At 37.5% G+C, this 21,107-nt stretch overlaps 2 protein-coding genes and 1 long non-coding RNA gene across 4 annotated transcripts; 1 reads left to right on the top strand and 2 right to left on the bottom strand.

Moving 5' to 3' along the window:
* Window positions 1–1,177: 1,177 nt before the first annotated feature.
* Window positions 1,178–1,773, bottom strand: LOC144073697 (uncharacterized). Its single transcript, XR_013300153.1, has 3 exons — window positions 1,458–1,773; window positions 1,348–1,374; window positions 1,178–1,270 (listed from the first exon to the last, which is right to left on the bottom strand). It is a non-coding gene; the product is annotated as an uncharacterized LOC144073697 (long non-coding RNA).
* A 6,846-nt stretch (window positions 1,774–8,619) lies between these two features.
* On the bottom strand, window positions 8,620–14,037 carry trip13 (thyroid hormone receptor interactor 13). Of its 2 annotated transcripts, XM_077599310.1 has the most exons (14): window positions 13,916–14,037; window positions 13,668–13,743; window positions 12,991–13,150; window positions 12,784–12,910; window positions 12,342–12,397; window positions 11,912–12,002; window positions 11,753–11,825; window positions 11,618–11,681; window positions 11,460–11,546; window positions 10,476–10,582; window positions 10,234–10,387; window positions 10,047–10,159; window positions 9,899–9,968; window positions 8,620–9,054 (listed from the first exon to the last, which is right to left on the bottom strand). In XM_077599310.1, the coding sequence occupies exons 2-14, from the start codon at window positions 13,739–13,741 to the stop codon at window positions 8,959–8,961; spliced, it is 1,272 nt and encodes a 423-aa protein (XP_077455436.1). In that variant the 5' UTR covers window positions 13,742–13,743; window positions 13,916–14,037; the 3' UTR covers window positions 8,620–8,958. The 2 variants fall into 2 exon arrangements, with proteins under 2 accessions (XP_077455436.1, XP_077455437.1); XM_077599311.1 differs by lacking the exons at window positions 13,668–13,743; window positions 13,916–14,037 and adding an exon at window positions 13,501–13,641.
* brd9 (bromodomain containing 9) lies at window positions 13,977–20,827 on the top strand. Its single transcript, XM_077599309.1, has 17 exons — window positions 13,977–14,163; window positions 15,338–15,552; window positions 15,618–15,740; window positions 15,819–15,948; window positions 16,040–16,097; window positions 16,260–16,404; window positions 16,525–16,635; window positions 16,785–16,945; window positions 17,024–17,156; window positions 17,260–17,335; window positions 17,900–17,995; window positions 18,059–18,191; window positions 18,289–18,400; window positions 18,469–18,522; window positions 18,600–18,705; window positions 19,780–19,950; window positions 20,032–20,827. The coding sequence occupies exons 1-17, from the start codon at window positions 14,115–14,117 to the stop codon at window positions 20,115–20,117; spliced, it is 1,959 nt and encodes a 652-aa protein (XP_077455435.1). The 5' UTR covers window positions 13,977–14,114; the 3' UTR covers window positions 20,118–20,827.
* The last annotated feature ends 280 nt before the right edge of the window (window positions 20,828–21,107 follow it).

A 21,107-nucleotide genomic window follows, 5' to 3' on the forward strand; every position in this document is an offset into this window, starting at 1 on the left:
GGGAGTGTGAACTCCAACACCCCTTTAATTTGCCACCACTAGGCGGATAATAAACTTGACTTAATCTTTATATCTAGCATTATTACAACTACTCACGTCACCTACTTTCAACGATGTTTAAATTTCACATATAATTTAAAGTGCTGTCATGTGATGCAGCTGATTTGGAGCAGTTCTACAGAATAGGAACCATTGAAGAGGAGGAAAAAAACACAAGCCGGAGTTATGATGCCAGGAGACCACGAAAGCAAACTTTACACACTTCACGCCAAAGAAAACGCTACCTTTCCATCCACTGTGTGTGTGGCTTTCATATCCCATCCAGTGATGATTGGCTATAATCGCAGCACTGTTGTGTTAGGAACCCAAAGTGTCAGAAAGAACAAGATGCTTTGTGGGGGCCTTCATGGATTCTCGTCAATACACTTTGCCTTCTCCTTATAAGTCAAGAAGTGCTCGTCTCCTCTTACAAGGTGAGGGGCATCACGGCTTCAAACAGTCAACTTTGAAGTGCTTAACAACACACACATCCCACCAGGAAAGGAACACACACATCCATGCAGTTGCCAATTTGCTGATTTAACCAAGTTTTAAGACCCAAATATGTTTTTGCTCCAGTAAAAAAAATCTTATAAAATGTGCTCCATAGAGAATCTAAATTTTAAGAACAAAGGGGACATTGCTTAACTATAAAAATAATGCTCTAAAAATAAATAAATAAGAATCATGTCTTCTACAATAGCAGCAACTTTTAGCTGTGTAAAGTCGGTGTGAGCACAACATTGATTTTCACGTAATATTAAGAGATTTAGGTAATATTGGGATAAAAAGACAGAAAATGATGAGAACTTAGTTATACATCACTTGTCAAAATTTGATTTTTGAATCATTTTTGGGGTTTATTTTATTCCTGGTGATAAAACCTTGATAAGAATGACTTTTTATTGTTAATATAGGCAACATAGTTTTATATTAGAACATCTTCAGTTGGTAGTGAATTTTTTTAAAGATTTTTTTCAATGCAAAAAGTGTGCCGCAACTCAAAAAAGCCGGGAAACACTTCTGTCCCATATCGCAACGTGTACCATAATACGTCATATAAATATGATGTTGATGATCTGTTTTGTTTTGTTTTTTTTATATATAAAAATTAAAAAAACACCTGATATCAACATTACCTGCATGCTCTTCAACTTGTGATCCATTCCTGCATAGCGTTCAGATTCGTCCAATCCCTTCCGCAGGAAAGCATTCACAACAAAGCTGTCCCCTGACATATAGAAAGAAATTAATTACTTTAATGATCAACTACAGCATCATTACAAAACGATCTTGTGCACTACTCACCTTCTGGATTCTCTCTGCGCTTGCAGGCTTCGGATAACGCGAAACAGAGATTGTTGTTATGACAAGAACTTCCAAAAACTGCGTAAATGAAGAAAAGAAAAATTCCTTACCGTGCTTAGATTGTAGTTTACCCATCGCTTATGAATCCCGCGTCTCTTGATCAATAAAGCGGTATCGAGTAAATCCTTAGTGCTTTCAGCTCAGCATGGTCACATTGTGATGCGGCCAGACTCCAACTTCATCCAAAGTCCGACAATTAATCGTCTCGTTCATGGGGAAAGTAGCGAGTCTCCTCAAAATAATATGGCAAAGTCGTCCTAAAGTGATGGTGGGGGGAAAAAAATTGGCACTCCGTCCCTCCTCTCGCTTCACCTTAGTCGGACTGGAAGTGGTGAGCGGATGGGAAGAAAATCAACCAGACACGCTTCACGCATGTCAAGTAAGACATCAGAGCACATACCTGTATCCGGTTATATCTTTCAAAACAAAAGCATTGAACCTAGACCGGTAGGAAGATTGAAATATAAGATGTTCAGCTGAAGATTTACATATTTTTTGAAAAGCGAATTCGTTTGCTGTAATTTTGAAAATAATCTAAAATGCTTTTTAAAAAAACTGGCAGCAAGTTTTTGCCCAAACTCTGAATTTAATTGAAAAATGACCGCAACTTTTAATAACTTTCTATGTTAACAATGTTAAATCTTTTCACCTTTTCACTTGAAACCTGTGACCAGCTATTCATGTTGACTATTTATCTATGTTGACAACTACTTATTTATTTATTACTTCTTTATTGATTTTTTAAAATGTATTATTTATTATTATGTATTATTTGTTTGTTGTTGTTTTTTGTGCACTTCCCTACTTATTTATGTTGTTGACTACTTATATATGTATTAGTTTTGTCATTGTTTATTTGTTTGTTTATATGTTATTATTTGTGGACTTCATGGTGAATCTTAAAATATCATTATACTTGTATAAAGACAATAAAAGCATTCAATTCAATTCAGTTTTTGACATTGAATCTTCCAAAAGTAAATTTTATTGTAAGCAATAAAGGTGTAAAGTGATTTTCCACCAATGTTACAGGCTGCCATAATTCAATTCAATTCAATTCAGCACTTTTGGTCGATTTATAAACTATTGTCGACACATTTAACAAAATCCATAACGTCACCTAAAACAGTCAGTGAAGTGCGGTGGTGGCAACATCAGAGTTTTGGGATGTTTTTATTTCGTAGTAATAGTATTACTAGCAGCACCAAATACTATGTACAAATACTATTATATATTAGATGATTATTGCTTCATTTGAAAATATTCTTAAAATTGATTCATGAGTCGTCTTATCTATTTTGTTTATAATTTATTTTCTCAATTATACATAACATATTACATCAGATCAATTGTTTTCTTTCCAGAATGATTTTGTGTGTATAAAAACAATGTTGGAATTCAAGTAGCTTGCAGTACAAGTGCTAGAGATAAATTGTTGTTTGTAGCGGAGAATCTGGAAGAACATGCTGTACTTTGAACATTTCTCTTTTCAAAAGTTGCTCCACACTTTTATGGTTTGTTTCTGTTGGCGGGTGTTAAAATAGTCTGGCTGCAGAACACACACATCCTAATGTTATGACTATGTAAGGTCCGTTGCTTTCCCCCCCCCCCCCCCACATGAACACATTAATGTGTATTTTGTACACACCACACTCTGCTGAGTACTTTATCATCTATATGAGTGGGGATGCTCACTTTGCATGGCACTCTATCTGTCTGTCTATCTATACAACCATACATCCCGTCTTGGCTATGGATTCCAATCAACTGCCTTGCCAAATTGTAAGGCAGGTGACCAGTAGACAACTTAACAATAATTTATTATAACTACTAAAGCAGGGGTGTCAGACTCGGGTTGGTTCACAGGCCGCTTTAACGTCAACTTGATTTCACGTGGGCCAGACCATTTTAGATATAATATTTAGATTTTTTTAATAAATGGATTAAAAGAACTGGATTAAAAGCCCTGAATATTCAGTTTTTTATAGGTCTAAAACAATGTTTATTTTAGCTTTTTTTTAAGTATTTTTAGATTTTACCAAATGATTTTTGAACTAAAAATACAGAAAAAAAATATTTAAAAATTACAATTATTGATTTAAAAGGAGGAAAATCAGGAAATTTAATATACATCTATACTCTTCATTTTAATTTGATCCTAAAACAGAGAGTCGGCACTCATGGTTTACTTTCCCGGGCCACACAAAATGACAAAATGATGTGGCGGGCCAGATTTGGCCCCCGGGCCGCCAGTTTGACACATATGTACTAAAGTATGTGCACTAATTGTACATCAGAAATTCAAGTAAGCAAACCAAATGAAGTAAACAGAACACATTTTTATTGTCACTTGCTGAAGTGCTTTATTCCCACCAACAACAATGGTTACAAATTTGTGTAGGAGACAATCACTTTTGACAATTCAGGTCCTTGTTTCAAGACCTTTCCAAATTCTGTACAAATTTACTTAAAAAATAACTAAGACTGCCCACGGAAAGAAGCTTTTTTTGTGTGCAAATATTCAGTTTGGCCTGGCATTATCTACTGCATTTCTTTTTGCCATGACAGGGTGCACATTTTTAAAAAAGATGGCACGACAAAACAAAGAAAAAACATATATTGGAAATGTGGAAAACAAACAGAGTAGCCTGCCAAAGCCCACGCAAGTACAGGGAGGATGTAATCTCCACACAGGAAGGCTTCATCTCAAACCTGCGAGCCGAACGTACTGAACACTCTGTGCCGCCTCACAACAAAATAATAATGTTAATAATAATGAAAAACATGGAACAAAATACAACAAATACAATCAGTATACACATTAAAACAGACCAGTCTTTGCACGTATTACCAGGAGATGAAAACAAATTCCGGGAAGGCAGCCCGGAGTAAAGATAATGCCAACTTTATATTGTGCTTATGCAGTTGGAAAAGTCTGTACCAGCCTATTGGTCGAGCCCACAAATCCAACTGGGACACCACTTTGAGAACTACTGATTTAAATACTTTGGCTCACGGTCTCATTATCACGACATCGAGAGCCATAGACGACATGTATCAAAGTGGCGGCCTTGGGGCCAAATCTGGCCCGCCGCATCATTTGTGTGGCCCGGGAAAGTAAATCATGAGTGCCGACTTTCTGTTTTAGGAACAAATTAAAATGAAGAGTATAGATGTATATTAAATTTCCTGATATTCCCCCTTTTAAATCAATAATTGTAATTTTTTAATCATTTTTTTCCTGTTTTTAGTTCAAAAATATTTATAAAAAAAAATGAATATTCAGGGATTTTAACCCAGTTTTTGTATCCATTTATTTAAAAAAATATAAATATTATATCTAAAATGGTCCGGCCCACGTGAAATCAAGTTGATGTTAAAGCGGCCCGCGAACCAACCCGAGTCTGACACCCTTGCCATAGACTCATGTTTTCTTGACTAATTCAACAATGCAGCTCTATTCCACTTTTTATGTGCAAGAATGTAACTGAATGATGCCAATGGAAGCTTTCAGCTCAGAATATTTTCACGTGTGCTGCCGCAACTCAGATGAGTACCCCATTTGCATATCTTATTGATGCCACCCTTCACTCATTATTGCCTTCCCTTCATGCAGCCAGGCTCACAGGATGCAGCCTGCATCCTTTTTACGTGTCTCGCTTCCCTCTGCTACATCAGAGACTTTCCTTGAAGGGATCCCAAACATGAGGGATCACTTCAGGAAATGCAAGAGTATGATGGCAAAAGAAGCAGGATACGTATTTGAATAAAATGTCCTCACCTTTCAAGGACATCACCGGAGCAGTATCACACACATTTACGTCTCATCCTTTCATTCATTTTCTGAACCGCTTTATCCTCACTAGGGTTTTGGGGGGTGCTGGAGCCTATCCCAGCTGACTTCGGGCCAGAGGCGGGGGACACCCTGAATTGCTGGCCAGCCAATCGCAGGGCACAAGGAGACAAACAACCATTCACGCTCACACTCATACATGGGGGCAATTTAGAGTGTTCAATCAGCCTACCATGCAAGTGTTTGGAATGTGGGAGGAAACCGGAGTACCTAGAGAAAACCCACGCAGGCTTGGGGAAAACTTGCAAACTCCACACAGGTGGTGGACTGACCTGGATTTGAACCCAGGACCCAAGAGCTGTGTGAGGCCGACGTGCTAAGCGCTTAACATGAATACAAAAATTAGGGTGCATGCCTCTCCTATCAAAATCAACAAACGCCTGATTTTTCAGTGTCCCTAAAAGATTATCCTGATCGGTTATCCTGTGGTAAAGGAATATTTTTCTGATCACCGCAAATGTTAAACTTTTTAAATCATTCCCAATAGCAAACCCTGTTTACACAACCAGAGGTTAACCCTGTGAAATTCTATTTCAAAGTGGGTGGTAGACATGAGGATAATATTAACAGCATGTGAAACTTTCAACGTAAGACTCTTTTACAAAACATTACCCCCATAATAATCAGGGCATAGCATCAAAGATTTTTACACTCCATATCATCTTTAAGAAGGCACATTTCAATCTCCATACTCAGTCACCCAGACTGTGAAGCCAGCCTTAATGACTTCATTAGGTTATCTGTATCTATGTAATCATGCGGAAAGGTTACTGACAATATCGTCCAAAATCACACACTTGGGTATTTTCGATTTCAGTAAGACAACTAAAACAGTGAAGGTTACAAAACAAAAAAATGGTTGAATGTAGACAACAGTACTTGGTCATGTTTAGGAAGGTTTGAAAAGGGGTTATCTTCATATTTACAGACATACATATATATATATATATATATATATATATATATATATATATATATATATATATATATATATATATATATATATATATATATATATATATATATATATATATATATATATATATATATATATATATATATATATATATATATATATATATATATATATATATATATATATATTTATATTTATATTGAGAAACATGTTTGAGCTTACTGAAGTGTTTGCTAAAAATACCAGTACTATCTAGTACTTGTTTTCAGGATAACATTGGATTGGTTAATCTAATGTTTGCGTTTTGGCCTAAAATATTGTTATCATGTTAGCAAATACGGCAACACATTTTTTACACTCATGTTCAGTTAAAAACTGTAAGTATCCAAAACAAAATGAGGTGTTTTCCATTGTTGTTGGTTTTTTTGCATGCACGTTCCTGCCGCCCTGCCACCATTGGCACATGCACTGGCATTCCATTACCTTTAGCCACTTATGAGAAACATCAGACTATTTGTTTTGAGTGAATTTCTGTCATTGTATTTATCCCCCCAAAAACAATGGGGCTTTTGACTTTTGTTTTCTCTCTGACTTAATTACCCTATGACAGCTGCTATGAAAAGAATGCAGGTTGCAGGCAGTAATTATGGTTTTATTTATATTACCCATTCCTGTAGTATTTCTCCACTTCCTTTTCTCTAACTTAACAAACGTCTTCCCTTTGTCACAAGAGCGATTTTAGAGCATAGAGGGAATCCAACTCAATATTTCTTCAACCCAGTTTGAAATACTAGAGTACAAACCCTCTGTTTGATCTTAATGACAGACTTCGATAATAATGCACCGCGTCAATTGTTTTCAGTTTGGCAACCTGAACAAAGCTATTTTTAAGGCAACACGGGCGTGATTGTTTGTCCATTAAAGATTAACTGTCCTTTTACATTCTGTAGCAACCTTTGAAGTTGTGTGAAGAAGAAAAAAAAGAACTGTTGCCCAACAAAAGGCCCATTGTCTGTCGCAGTGCAGCTGACACGAAAAGAAGCGGAGTATTCACAGAATGTGAGACATGCTCCTATGAACAATACCACCACTGATCTCTTCATATAAACACTGCTTATGACTGATACATATCAGGAGCCCTGTGACAGTTGTGCGTTCAGGTCAAGGAGTCAAGCAAGCACGGAATGTCACTCCAGGTCACACTGTCTGAACTTAATTCCAACAACTTGCAGGAGCAAGTCTGGAAAAAAAACATCCCTGCCGAGTGTCTTTTACAAGGTCAATTTGGTTAGTCAACCGTGTTCTATTCGATCAAGTCCTGATCAGCAACAACTAGGAATCTAGGCTTTACTAGGAAACACTTTGAAGGGAATTTAGGAGAGTGTCAAATATCAGGGCGCCATCTGGTGACAAAAGCATTTCACTGCAGGTGTTGCTCACATTGTACCAAAAACTGTATAGTATTATGGTCATGCAGTGGTGTGCCGTCAGGGCCTTCAAGGCCTTCTCTGCTGGCCTAAGAAATATCTGAATCACAGACTGATGTTAATTATATTTTGTCCATGAATACTTATTAAATAATTCAAAATAGTCTGTTAGCTTCCTTTCATTGCGTTCCCCCTGGTTGCACTGCTTCCAGATGTGTTTTCATATTGAAGCACTTCCTTTGTCAATCACATTTCAGACATTATTTGTTGCCAGGGTCAAAAATTAGCTTCATTGGCCATAGAAAAGAAGAAGGAAAGAAAGGAGGATGGATATTGTGCACAGGTAAAAGGGATTTTTGGTGAGTAAAATATGGCTATATTCCTAAATAATATTTCAATTGTATGAGGTCATTATTGATGATTTTTTTATGTGTCGCAGCTGTAGCTGCAGTAGAGGTTTTATAGCCATAAAATAGTTTTTTGAGGGTTGGATTGATTCCGTCAGCGATAGAAAAGGAGGAAAGAAAGGAGGATGGATATTGTGTACAGGTAAAAAGGATTTTGAAAATCACTGTGGGTATAAATAGGAATCAAATACCTTTTTATAAACACACATTGAGAAAAAAATAAGTTGTTTGGTCAGTGCTATATAATTTTCTTTATATGCAATATTGTATAGATTTGCTTAATTTCCTGTTCAACTGTAATGACTACATTCACTATTGGCTGCCATTGTCCGCAATAAACGTCCATTTTAACTGGGATGACTGGCAGGGAAAGATCATGTTCAGTGCCATAGACGACCAATTCATTTAGACTGCAGGGCTGACAGTCTAACGTCGTCAATGAGTGGAGCGGCGAGGGATCTTAACAATCCTTGTAAATATTCAACCCAATGAAAAAAGTGTGGTCAAAGTTGCAATTAAAAGGGTGCATAAGAAAAAAAAGTTTACAGGAAGTCATCTGGTTTATAGTGCCAACATATGATTGCTCCTAAATTGCATACGTCAAGTGGCGTGAGGCAAAACATTTGTTTACTGCTGCACTGTTTTTCCATTGGTGATTTATAACAATAATAATACATACATTGACGTGGGCTCGTTACAACAAATTTGGGTTACACTGCAGCAACAAAATTCAGTCAGGAACCAAAGACGCATTGTTCTTCGCTGACACTTTCATCATCTTAACCTCACCCTCACTGGCCGAGAAACAGTTTGAGCAGCAATAAATATACGGACAGCATTTGAATGAAATAATAACTTTCTGAGGCTAAACCGATGAGTGTAAACATGCAACCGATGAGTGTAAACATGCCCCGTAAAAACTGCTGAAGCTCTTAAGCTACAAATGTCTCATACGGCATTCATTAGGTTAGATATTTCCTCCTTCTGCTTATCCACTGCCTGGTCCATGGCCTTAAGAAACCTTTCCAGGGTTACTTTTTGTGCCTGAAGGAAGATCAAATTGATTTTGTTAGCCTAGTAGTTTAAATGCCTTAGATCTATTTCACAATAAAGGTGCAACAATTAATCGATAAAATGGATAATAATGAATTTGTGATTATCGATGATTGTTCGGCAACTATTTGCAGGTGTACTCAATGTATACTCAGACGCACGGGGATAAATCACGGTGGAAGAATGGGTGGGACACACTGTTGCTTCCAATCTGCTAATAATCATGTGAACAGTAGGAGGCAGTATGCAGTTAATTGTTGCTTCCAATCTGCCATTAATCAAAATGTTAAGATGCTAACTTTCCCTGTTTGAATAAAGTTTGAAGTTGTCACCATGTAGCCTAATGATCTCATAGTACAGTTACAAGAAAGTGCACCGCAATTGCATTAGTTATGCGTTTTTTTGGTTTAATACTAATTATTTAACTAAACAATTGAACAAATTTCCTGTAGTACTTACTTGAAACAGTAGTGATAATAAAATAGTATTTTTGAAGGAAATAGTCATTCATTTTGGCTTCATTGAAACATACCTAAAACAAAGTCACTTGTTTGTTAGTCTTTAATTACTGTTATTAAACTGTAATTTGTAATTGCCATTTGTCCAATTAATCGATAAAGTAAATTATCGTTAGTTGCAGAGCAATGATTGACAACATATTAAACGAGAAAAATTGCCCTCAAAGCAATCTCTGAAGTTTACTAAAGCTTGACTAAGAAAAACTCCAAGTTTGGCAAGCACATTGTAATTGTAATTCCGAAAATAAGTTTAAAATGTACATACTATTAAGCGTATTAAGCGAGCAATTGCTTTGCCGTTTCAATCCAATACTTACCTTGACAAAGAGTGCATGAGCTAGAAAGGGTAATTTCCTCAGGACCCTTCCACTCAGACCTTTGCATTTTCTGGAAAGAATCACATTAATATTAGAAAAAAAGGGTACAGAACTTGGCTGCTGATGCATCATGGGAAAATACACTCACATGGCAATGTTTCTAAGCACCAGGCTGTGTTCAGAGACCTCATTCTTTGCACAGCCCATCGTCTCCAGCTCAAAGATGGTGAAAAGTGGCTGTCGGGGGTAAATGATTTGGCACTGCGCACATTAAGAACTGGTTAATATCGCTGACTTTCTTCACACAGTTCATTTCGGAGGGAGTCCTGAATGACCTTCATTAGCTCTTCAAGGCAAGAAAGAAAGATGTTGTAAATGCCTTTCTCAGATGGGGGTCCGATGTACTGTTTAATATCTGCTCTGTCCACAAAGGCCAAATCGATCTTTTCCGTCACATTGGAGGTAGTCAGGATCACCACGTTGGAATGTCTGCAGGAGGAACCTGAACGTTGACATCATACAGAACTTGTTCCTCAGGGGGGTAAAAAATGTAAAATGCTTGCTAAATTTTTCCAACTGTTTGATTTGGTCCAGCTGAGTGAGGACAGCGTTGACCGCGCGGAAGGAGTCAGACGGTTCCGTTCCCGCTTGGCTGGCGTTCCTGGCTGCTGTCAGACTCTCCACCTACATGAGACAGGACAAACATTCTGCTGGAAAATGTCCGCTGAATATATAAAGAGGGTAATACTAAAAATGTCCAGTAAAATAGTCGCATGTTTTGGGGGTCTGTTAAGATTTTTTTTATGTTTTTTGTCTCGCATTTGTGACAAATGACATCGTAAATTAAACTCATAAATCAGCAATAATTTATACCAATTAGGGCTGGGCAATCTGCCCAAAAAGTGTTTTTCCATTTTGTTTTGACATATCAAATATTTAACTAAGAACTAGTGTTTTAACCGATAGTTTAAAAGAAATTTATACTGAAAATTTAAGAAACTAGAACATCATTAAACATTGTATTCACCTATGAAATATATATTGACATAAAATTAGCAGTACTAAATAATATACCCCTTTCCAAAATGAAAAAAAGCAGCCCTAACAGGCATAAAAACGACATATGCCGATGAGTATTGTAAAAGTTCTTGTAAATGAATGTTCCCAAGGCATTTGACTGTAAATATTCCTTGTTTTAGGAGGAGTTGCGATGCTACTTTTAATTAGCTCTTGGAGGACTGCTTCCATTTAATCATAGGATTTTCTGGCGGGCACATAAAAAATGAAATGTATTTCCGATTTTAGTGCACAATCTGTGTAATTTTTGCTGTTTAGCACTTAACTTGAACTACCTGCAGTGTAAAGAAAACTAATAAAAACCTGAAGGACAGTAGAAAATCTGCAAAACTAGTCAGTTTGTATCTGAATATGTTCAAATAAATATGCCACGATCGAAAACTTTTTTCGATCTCAATCATAAAACCACCCAGCCTTAATCCCAATTATTGTTTTCCCCTCAAACCACAATATAAAGAAGGACAGCTAGAATAGTTTTGCTTACCTCATCGATAAGAACAAACACAAGAGCATCTTTGTCATCGATAAGATGCTGAATCTTCTGAAACATTTTTGTAACCAGTTTGCCACTCTACAACAAAGACAAATGGTTAGCATACAAAGGAAATAGTTTCCATCAAAACCAAGTAAGAGCTCTTTTACCTCCGAGAAGTACTTTGAGAACAAGCTGTGGCTGTTGATTTCCACAAATTGTGCATAAATGTACCTGCATGGTGAGGGAGCAGATGAATAAAATAAACTGAAGTCGAGGCATATTCAATTAAACGGTTTTCTCACCGATCTGACAATCTAATTGAAAGCTTCTGGGCAAGAGCTTTGCACAAAGATGTTTTTCCGGTGCCTGGAGGACCTGGATGTTGGGAAAAAAAATATGTCTTTAGATCTGCGATACAAATTGGAATAATAATCGGAGGATTGTTTTATCGTTATCGTTACCGTGGAGTAGCACAACACGATTCCAAGAAATCAGATTACTGTCAACATTCTTGTCTGAGAAGTAAATTGTTGTTGTGACATAATCCAGTAACTGGAAGAGAACAAGATCACTTGTAAATTAAGAAATTTGCTCTCATCCTAGTTTTAATGTAATGATGTCATATCAAAAGCAGTGTAGGAATGTGACCTGCAATTTCAAATCAGATTACCGTATTTTCACGACTATAAGGCGCACTTAAATCTTAAATTTTCTCCAAAATAGACAGGGCACCTTATAATCCAGTGTGCTTTATATATGGAAAAAAAATTAAAATGTGTCATTCATTGAGGGTGCGCCTTACAATGTGGTGCGCCTTATAATGCGGTGCGCCTTATCGTCGTGAAAATACGGTAATTGAATAGTATTGAGCAACATTCATGTATTATATACCTGAGTTTTTACCCCACTGTCATACACCAGACTGTCCCAAAGACCATGGAAATTAGCTGTTAGGAAATTGGGGATAAAGTAATATTATTATTGCAAGTAGCCAATCTAAAAACAAAGCAGACGTAACAGTGAAAATAGTGCTGATACACTGGATACATGATTAAAGCTAGTGCAACAATGTGGGACAGGAGCAATAGAGAAATTAAGAATAAGAATAAGATAATAGAGAAATTTGAATTAATGAACAAAAAAAATCAATTTTAAAAAAATCTTTCAAATCGGTTTATCCTGTCAGTGCTTAGATTCAGTAGGCGTGTCCGAGGCGCCTTTCAATCACACTCCCGGCGCTTCCTAACGTTGATACTATTGCATTTGCATGTTTCCTTGAAAGATTTGAGCTAGAATACAATTCTGATGGAGAAGAGTTCTCTCCTTACGTCACCTGCTGGAAGCAACCAATGGTTAGCTGCCGAGAGCTCCTCATCATCTTCCAAACAGAGCGTACTCGGCCCATCCTCATTAAGGGTGTAGATGTGAACAGAAAACTGGCTACTCGTCAAATCGATGGCCTAAATGCGGAAAAAGCAAGAATGACAAAAGAACAACATCAGAAGAAATCATTTAAACCAATGCAACAGATGAAACCTACTTGGGACGGCATATCCTCCCGGTCAACAATGGCGACAGATTCTACATGAGCGCTGAGGAAGTTTTCATCAAACTCTGACCACTTGTAGTTTCCAAACACTGTGCTGTGGCGACTAAGCATAGCCTGGACATGCATTCTCACATCACATAACTTAGCTGTGCTGCAATATAAACAAGGTACACAAATAGAAAATGTATTAAAGCTTTAAAGGACACTCATTGAACTCGACGATTCCCATTCACGCTGTTGAGCACCGTGAATTTCTGTTTATTTAATTGTATTTTTCCATTTACAATTCTTGATCACACCAAAATTCCTTCTGCAAGGTGGACCTACTTTTCTGGTTAATAAACGAAAATATGCTTTTAGTTGTTTAAGCAAAAAGGTCTTATCTTGAGGGAGAGGTGGTCATTTTCAACATAACCAAAATCTGATTTTCAGCTATGTAGAGGCCTGATTTTTAAGGGGCACTTTTTTCTTTTATAATTCATTCTAAAAATAGCCACTTACCCTATCATGGGTTATAATAATAAATAATATAGAGACTCAAAATCATTAAACAAATCACGGCAGATATAAAAGTGTTGTTGACTGCAGTCTAAAAGCACAGCCACAGCTAATACGGGTGGGGGAAAAGACCATCATTGTGACAACATCAGGACTCGGCTTCAACCCACCTTTGGGATTTAACATGTACCTCCAAAACAACAGCTTGGTTATGGTCCTTCGCATCCATTTTGTCAGTTTCCATTCCTGGTGAATAACAACATAATTCAAAAAGTTAACATTAATACGACACTCACATACATATCCTGGTCGATAGCGATAAATAAGAATGGGTGTAGCTACGACAGTCCAGAGTCATTTTAGCCTAACACTAACATAAAAACACTAAACGTAATGATTTAGACATATTTATGCATACCAAAATGAACTTTTCTGAAGTAATGGACCAGGCGGTGAATTCAAAAGTCGTTTTCAGCGCGCTGTCTTTGACCCGGATGTAGAAATAACACTCGTAAGACGCCGTTTCCGGATAGCTACACCGTAATGCTAAATGAAATGCTTACAAGAACGCTAAGTATACACATTAAATAAACAATTTTGAGTTCGGACATTTCACAATGGGGAAGAAACACAAGAAACATAAACCGGAGTGGAGAACAGTCGATGGTATTTGAATGCATTTATTACATTTGGTCAATTTACGATGTCTGTTATTGTTAATGCTGTATGCTTGACATATACTGGCAAAGGCAGCGAATATACTTTTGTTTTTATTCTTTGAATGTGAGAGGATTTTCCTAATAACATCTACCTCATCATTACATTTGTCTGATGTTTTGATTGAACTGTGGTTTTGTTTAAAAAATTAAGTACTGTCCGTTTAATTCATACTTTACTGCAGTGGTACTTAACCTTGTTGGAGCTACCGAACCCCACCAGTTTCATATGCGCATTCACCGAATCCCACTAGTTTCATATGCACATTCACCGAACTCCACCAGTTTCATACCCTAACCCTACATTCTAACCCTAAATCCTTACCCTATATTCTAACCCTAAATTCTAACTAACTCTAATCATAAATTCTAACCCGAACCCTAAATTCTATCTCGAACCCTAGTTTCTAACCCTATCCCTAAATTATATCTCGAACCCTAATTTCTAACCCTATCCCTAAATTCTATCTCAAACCCTAATTTCTAACCCTATCCCTAAATTCTAACTCTAACCCTAATCCTAAATTCTTACCCTAACGCTTAATTCTAACCCTACATTCTAACCCTAAATTCTTACCCTAAATTCCAACCCTAACCCTAAATTCTAACGCTTAATTCTAAGACCAACCCTAAATTCTAACCCTAAATCTAACTCTATCACTTAATACTAATCCTAACTCTAACCCTAACCCAGCGGTAGGCAACCTATTCCAGGGAGTTTTTGTTCCAACCGATAAGAGGAAACCTTTTCACCAATCTGGTGTCTTAGAGGTGCAATCAGTGAATTGCAGTCAGGTGCTTCATGTTAGGGTTAGTGGTTAGGGTTAAAAAGAATACATAATGAATTTAAAAAGATTAATGTACTGACTTCCCTCATTATTTTTTAACCACAAAATGTAAACTTAAAAAAAGGCAGGAAAACAATAAGGCTTGCGATGTCTTTGAGACAACAGCACATTATAATCTTTTATATTGATCCATTCTAATCCATTTGATAGATCGCTGCCATCTTCTCCCATAGTCAAAATGTATTTTAAATGTAGCCCCCTGAATGGCAGCCACTGAGTCAAATGAGTACCTATGGTGTTTGCTTCGTTCAGTTTCCTTATTGAATTATTTTACAGACTATGAGGACAAGGCATTGGAGAAGCCACTGAAGCTCGTGCTCAAAGTAGGAGGCAGCGAAGTGACAGAACTCTCAGGTTCTGGCCATGACTCTAGCTACTATGACGACCGATCAGACCATGAACGCCACAAAGAGAAAAAGAAAAAGAAGAAGAAGAAATCTGAAAAGGATAAAGACAAATATGTGGACGATGAAGAGAGAAAACGACGGAAGGTCCGTTTTATGAAAAACGCTTCCATTTCAATGTCAAAGCATCTTTCTTGTCTCTCATACGACAGGAGGAAAAGAGGAAGAAGAGAGAGCGAGAGCAGAATGAATCTGAGGCAAGCACAACTAACGTGGTCAGCGCTGGGGTGCCTGTCGAACCTTTTACGATATCCAAATCAAGTATCAAAGTAGAGGTGAGAAATGAAATGCAATGCGGCAGGTGCGCTCTTACTTTTGACTGTGATATTTACACGGATGATTTTATTACTCAGCCAGAAGAGAAGAAAAGAAAGAAGGACAAGTTTGAGAGTGGGCCTAAATTTGAGGAATTTAATCCTGGTGTCAAAATTGAAGTGGAGCAACAAGGGGAAAGGCCAGTGCGAGCATGTCGAACACAGCACGGTAATAAGGGCTAATTTACATGTTTGCTAGTAGCGAGATCAAAATGTGTTTGTGAATTTACTACATTTTCCTTTATTTCGCTCCAATACAGAGAGTGAATCCACTCCTCGCCAACTATTACTGGAGCATTTCCTACGGCAGCTACAGAGGTGAGATTGAGAACCCTTCCTTTGATCATTTTTGCTAGATCTATGTAGTTAAAGCTTAATTGAACAATTAATTCAAGTTGATTTACAGTAGTAATACTGTCAATTAAAAACTAGTCTTCTCACCAATTTCCCATCAACGGTGTTTACTTCCTGTCCCCACAGAAAAGATGCCCATGGTTTCTTTGCCTTCCCAGTAACAGACGCAATCGCTCCCAATTACTCAATGATCATCAAGCATCCTATGGACTTCAGCACCTTGAAAGACAAGATTACAAACAATGAGTACAACACTGTGACCGAATTCAAGGTGAAATAATGGGGAATACTGAATTTTGGATCCATAGGGACAGTCAGTCTTAACACTAAAAAGTATCAAATCGGAATGCTGTTTGACATTCTGCCTCTTTGAATCCATTTTGTTCATTAGGCGGACTTTAAACTGATGTGTGACAATGCCATGGTGTACAACCGTCCGGAGACTGTGTACTACAAGGAAGCCAAGAAACTTCTTCATACTGGTTTCAAGATGATGAGCAAGGTAAAAAAAAAAGACTCATCGAAAACCAACTGGGAGAAAAGTATGGATAACTAGAGAACACCTTAGCCCCGCTGCTTAGCTCCTGGCGGTGTCGTAACAGAAAATCATTGAGAAGCACTGCAATAAAAGTTGGTTACTGTTCTTGTCAGGATCGGCTGCTGGTTTTGAAGCGCAGCATGTCTTTCATGCAAGACATGGCAGCCGTTTTGGGAGACGATGAACTTGGAGCTGATATACCTCCAACGGACACAACTCATACGACGGTAGAGTCGGCCAAAAAGTCCAAAAAACTACCCGCGAAAGACATGACGTAAGCGATGATGCCATGTTGTCAAAACGAGTAAAGGTGGAAGAAAAGGCAACACCTCAATAGCTTCTTTGTTTTCAGCTACCTGTTTGAGTTGGAGGGAAATGCCTGCAGCTTGACAGACAGCACAGCAGAGGAGCATGTTCTTGCCCTGGTGGAACATTCAGCAGATGAAGCCCGAGATCGTATCAACAGATACATGCCGAACTCAAAGGTGTTGTACTTTCTATGCTCCTGTCCCATATTGTTGCACTAGCTTTAATCATGTATCCAGTGTATCAGCACTATTTTCACTGTTACGTCTGCTTTGTTTTTAGATTGGCTACTTGCAAAAAGATTCCGACACGTCTCTTATCTACACGGTCGTCAATCAGGTTGATCCCGATGCAGAAGGTTTGATACCATTGTATGTTTTCTATTAAGCAGGGTGATTTCAAAAACAAAAAACTTTGACATAATTTGAAGTAGAACTATCAAAATAGCTGTTGAATATATCGCAGCATAAGAAATGAAATATGCGACATCGTGTGAGGTAAATTATTTTCCTTCTTTTCTTGTGTCATTCTTGTCCCGATTGTCTTTTCAGTTGTTGTAATTTTATTGACTATCCTTAAAATGTAGTTAACCCTCTTTTTCTTTTGACACAAAAATAATTAATATTCACATAACCAAATACACAGGACCGGCACTAATTTGAGTTTGTCTTTCTTTTTCTTGTTTCTTATGATAATTTAATCTATTTGGGTTTTTTTAATTTTTTTTTTTAATGTATTACTAGTTCAATGTTTGGTTGATTTCACGTACTACAATTAGATGTCAACCAGGGGCCACAAAATATTGCCTTACGGGTGAAAATCTGTCTTTGGGCTACAACATCTAGACACCTGTTCGATAAGAATGTAGTAGTAATAACATCTAAGGCAAAAAAAATACCCAGACTTGCATTGACTTTTACAGAAGAGGAGACTCACAAAGTGGACTTGAGCTCACTATCAAATAAGCTTCTTCCAGGATTAACAACACTGGGCTTCAAAGATGACAGGAGACACAAAGGTACAATTTTAAAATGTCCCCTTGAAGTTCTTTCCACTTAGATATCCTTCTTTTGCTTTGCAGTGACTTTCCTGAGCAGTGCCTATAATATTCAAAGCCTTCAGAAGAACTCCGTCTTTCCAGACTTGTCACCTGAAGAGTCAGATTTGCTGTGTTCAGCATATGGAGATGAAACGGGGGTACAATGTGCTCTGAGGTAGCGATGGCGGGTCTCACTTATTGAAAAATGTGTATATTACAATTGACAGTGCCACCAGTTTGAATTATCTGCCATTTTTTTCTCCCACTAATAGCATTCTGGACTTTGTGAAGGGCTGTGGAAGTGTCACCAGGCATTGGGTTGATGGACTTCTGGACAAGATGACAGCCGACGATCATGCGAAAGCCGCCAATCAGATTCGGCAGGTGTGTGATGCAAACAATTTGACAATGATTAGACCTCAACTTTGACCCCCCCGATGTTTATATCTCAGAAGAGAAACATGCTGAAACCTGACGAAACCAAGACCGGCCTCTGTGACATGCAGGTGGGATGAATGTTGGACTAGTTTGAGGTTCAATGACATTTAAATTTTAACTGAAGATCAGTTGTATTTGCATTTAGATGGCGGATGGCCCTGGTCTTGGAGAGAGCAGTTCAGTGTTGGACTTCATGTCACTAAAAAACTACCCCGACCTATCTCTTGATATATCCATGCTCAACACACTAGGTATGTTCTTGAATTGAATTGAATTATTTTATTGTCATTACACAAGCATAGAGATTTAAAGCTTTCACCACGTAGTGCACAAATAACAACAACAAACTGACAAATAAATAAGAAATAAATAAATAATTAGTCCAAGTGAGGTCAGCAGAGCGGAGCAGGCTTGTTCCAGGATAAGTTCCATGGTTTTGGAGACGTTCAGCGAAGAGAGCACCATTCTGATCATCAACTGCCCCCTACCCACTCTGTCCAGCATCTACGAATCTCGGTGCCTTAGAAGGGAAGAGAGCATTATTATTTTATTATTATTTATTATTATCATTATTATTATTACTATTGTTATTATTATTATTATTATTATTATTATCGTGATAGCAACGTCACCTACCTCATGTAACCTAGAACATTTTGAATGAAAGATGCAAAGATGCCAGTGGAGTGTAAATCTCTTCTGTGACCTCGAAAAATACACTCCAGTTTACAACAGAAAACATGAACCATGTTGCAGCATACTGTCACTGATAATGTAATAGAAGCAAATGGAATAGAGTAGTATGTCAATTTGTCTGGACATTCCTTCAAATTTTGGGTTTAGTGATTTTTTTTTTCTCTCCCTAGTTCAGTATGGTGCTAATAAGCTTATCAAACACAACCTATAATAAATAAGCCTAATTCCATCACAGAGCCTCCAAAATACGACAGCTAAACAGACTTGTATCTCATCTTCTGTAGTTTTATCACATGACACAGACAGCAGCTTTGTTTGTTCTCGTCTTTTTGTTGTTGTTGTTGTTGTTGCAGAATTGAACTTTGAATCATGCCTTAAAATGTAAGCATGTCACTACTGGCTCCAGAGGAGAATTGATCTTAAAGTTCACTCCATCGTGACTATTAATACCAGACAGAAGCTCAACCAGAAAGACTAAAAAATAAATAAAAACAAAAAAAAGTCATGCTCACTTGGACTTGCGCATTCTTTGTTCTCTGGTAGAATATTGTGGTTTTTGTTTGTGGGTGCTTTAAAAAGATATTCTTTTTATAATGATTATTTCAATGTTGTTTTCCTCTAACACTCAGGTAAAGGCGTGAAGAAGGAGCCAGGAAATGAGGAAAGCCAGCAGCAATTTGATGACGCTGACAAGCTCCTGCAGGAGTTTCAGGACGCTCAAGTGGACCGAGTCGGCTCCAGGCCTTCATCCAACCTCTCGTCCCTCTCCAACGCCTCCGAGAGGGATCAGCACCACTTGGGTAGTCTTGCCGTTACTTTTAAGCCTTTTTAAAGCTACGTATTCTCGCCACACTCAATTCCATGGCTGTCTTTTTAAACAGGGAGCCCGGCGCAGTCCGAAATGGTTCACGATCCCTATGAATTCCTGCAGTCTCCAGAGTCCGAGAGCCCAGCCAACAACAACTGAGCACATAGTTTCAAATCTTCACCTGACCTTCACTGTGACTTTGGCTGTAGAAATACTGTGGCCACAACACAAACCTATAAACTTGAATATGAAATGTACAGACCGTTTATTTTTGGGGTCTCAAACTTGCAGCAAGGGGAACATTTTGGTCTGCGGAACAGTATTTTTGCAGGACCCTACTCATGTGATATACAAGTCAATTCTTTTTATTATTTCCCAGGACTTTAAAAAAGTTACTTAAAGTACAAGCTAGCATGGCTTGATTGAAATTCCAAATTGACACCAGCTAGATGGGAAATCGTGTATTTCAAAAATTTGCCGTGTGGAAAATGGTTGGTCACCAACGTAACGATATTCAGGAAAAAAAAACATTTTTTAACTGAGTACAAGTGCATGTCTATTGAATGCATGGACAAAGTGGTATTGCTCAACAATTACAACATAAAATGTCATTACTTAACTAGACATGCTGGGGTAACCCTAATATGTGAAATAGCAGAGAGGTGTTAACATTTTTTTATGTTGTGAAGAACTGTTCTCAACTTTTTCTAATGAAGAGAAAATGTTATGTCACTTGTACTTTTTACTTAAGCCTTTGCGTCTTTGGCCCCTAATGAGAATGAATTTGAGACTTCTGCTTTATTTTTTGTGTTTAATTTGTGTTTGTTTTTTATGAGTCCAACATAAATTAATAAATTCTTTCACGTGTATTTATAAAAATGTGTGGTTTTATATATTACTCTACATCTTAATTAAAAAACAAAAACATGCTTTTATAATGTTTGTGTAACAGTGCTGCCAGCCTTTGTCAGTCAAAATGGATTGGACGTCTATCATTGTCAATGAATTGAACTGAATGCCTTTATTGTCATTTTACAAGTGTGCTGAGATTAAAGCTTCACCATGAAGTGCACAAATAAATATATCATAAATAAGTACTCAACAAAAAAGTTGTTTTCTCTTTTAAATGGAGGCTGTTTCTTACAATGA

This window comes from Stigmatopora argus, chromosome 4 (genome assembly GCF_051989625.1).
Source record: "Stigmatopora argus isolate UIUO_Sarg chromosome 4, RoL_Sarg_1.0, whole genome shotgun sequence".
NCBI classification, from domain to species: domain Eukaryota; kingdom Metazoa; phylum Chordata; class Actinopteri; order Syngnathiformes; family Syngnathidae; genus Stigmatopora; species Stigmatopora argus.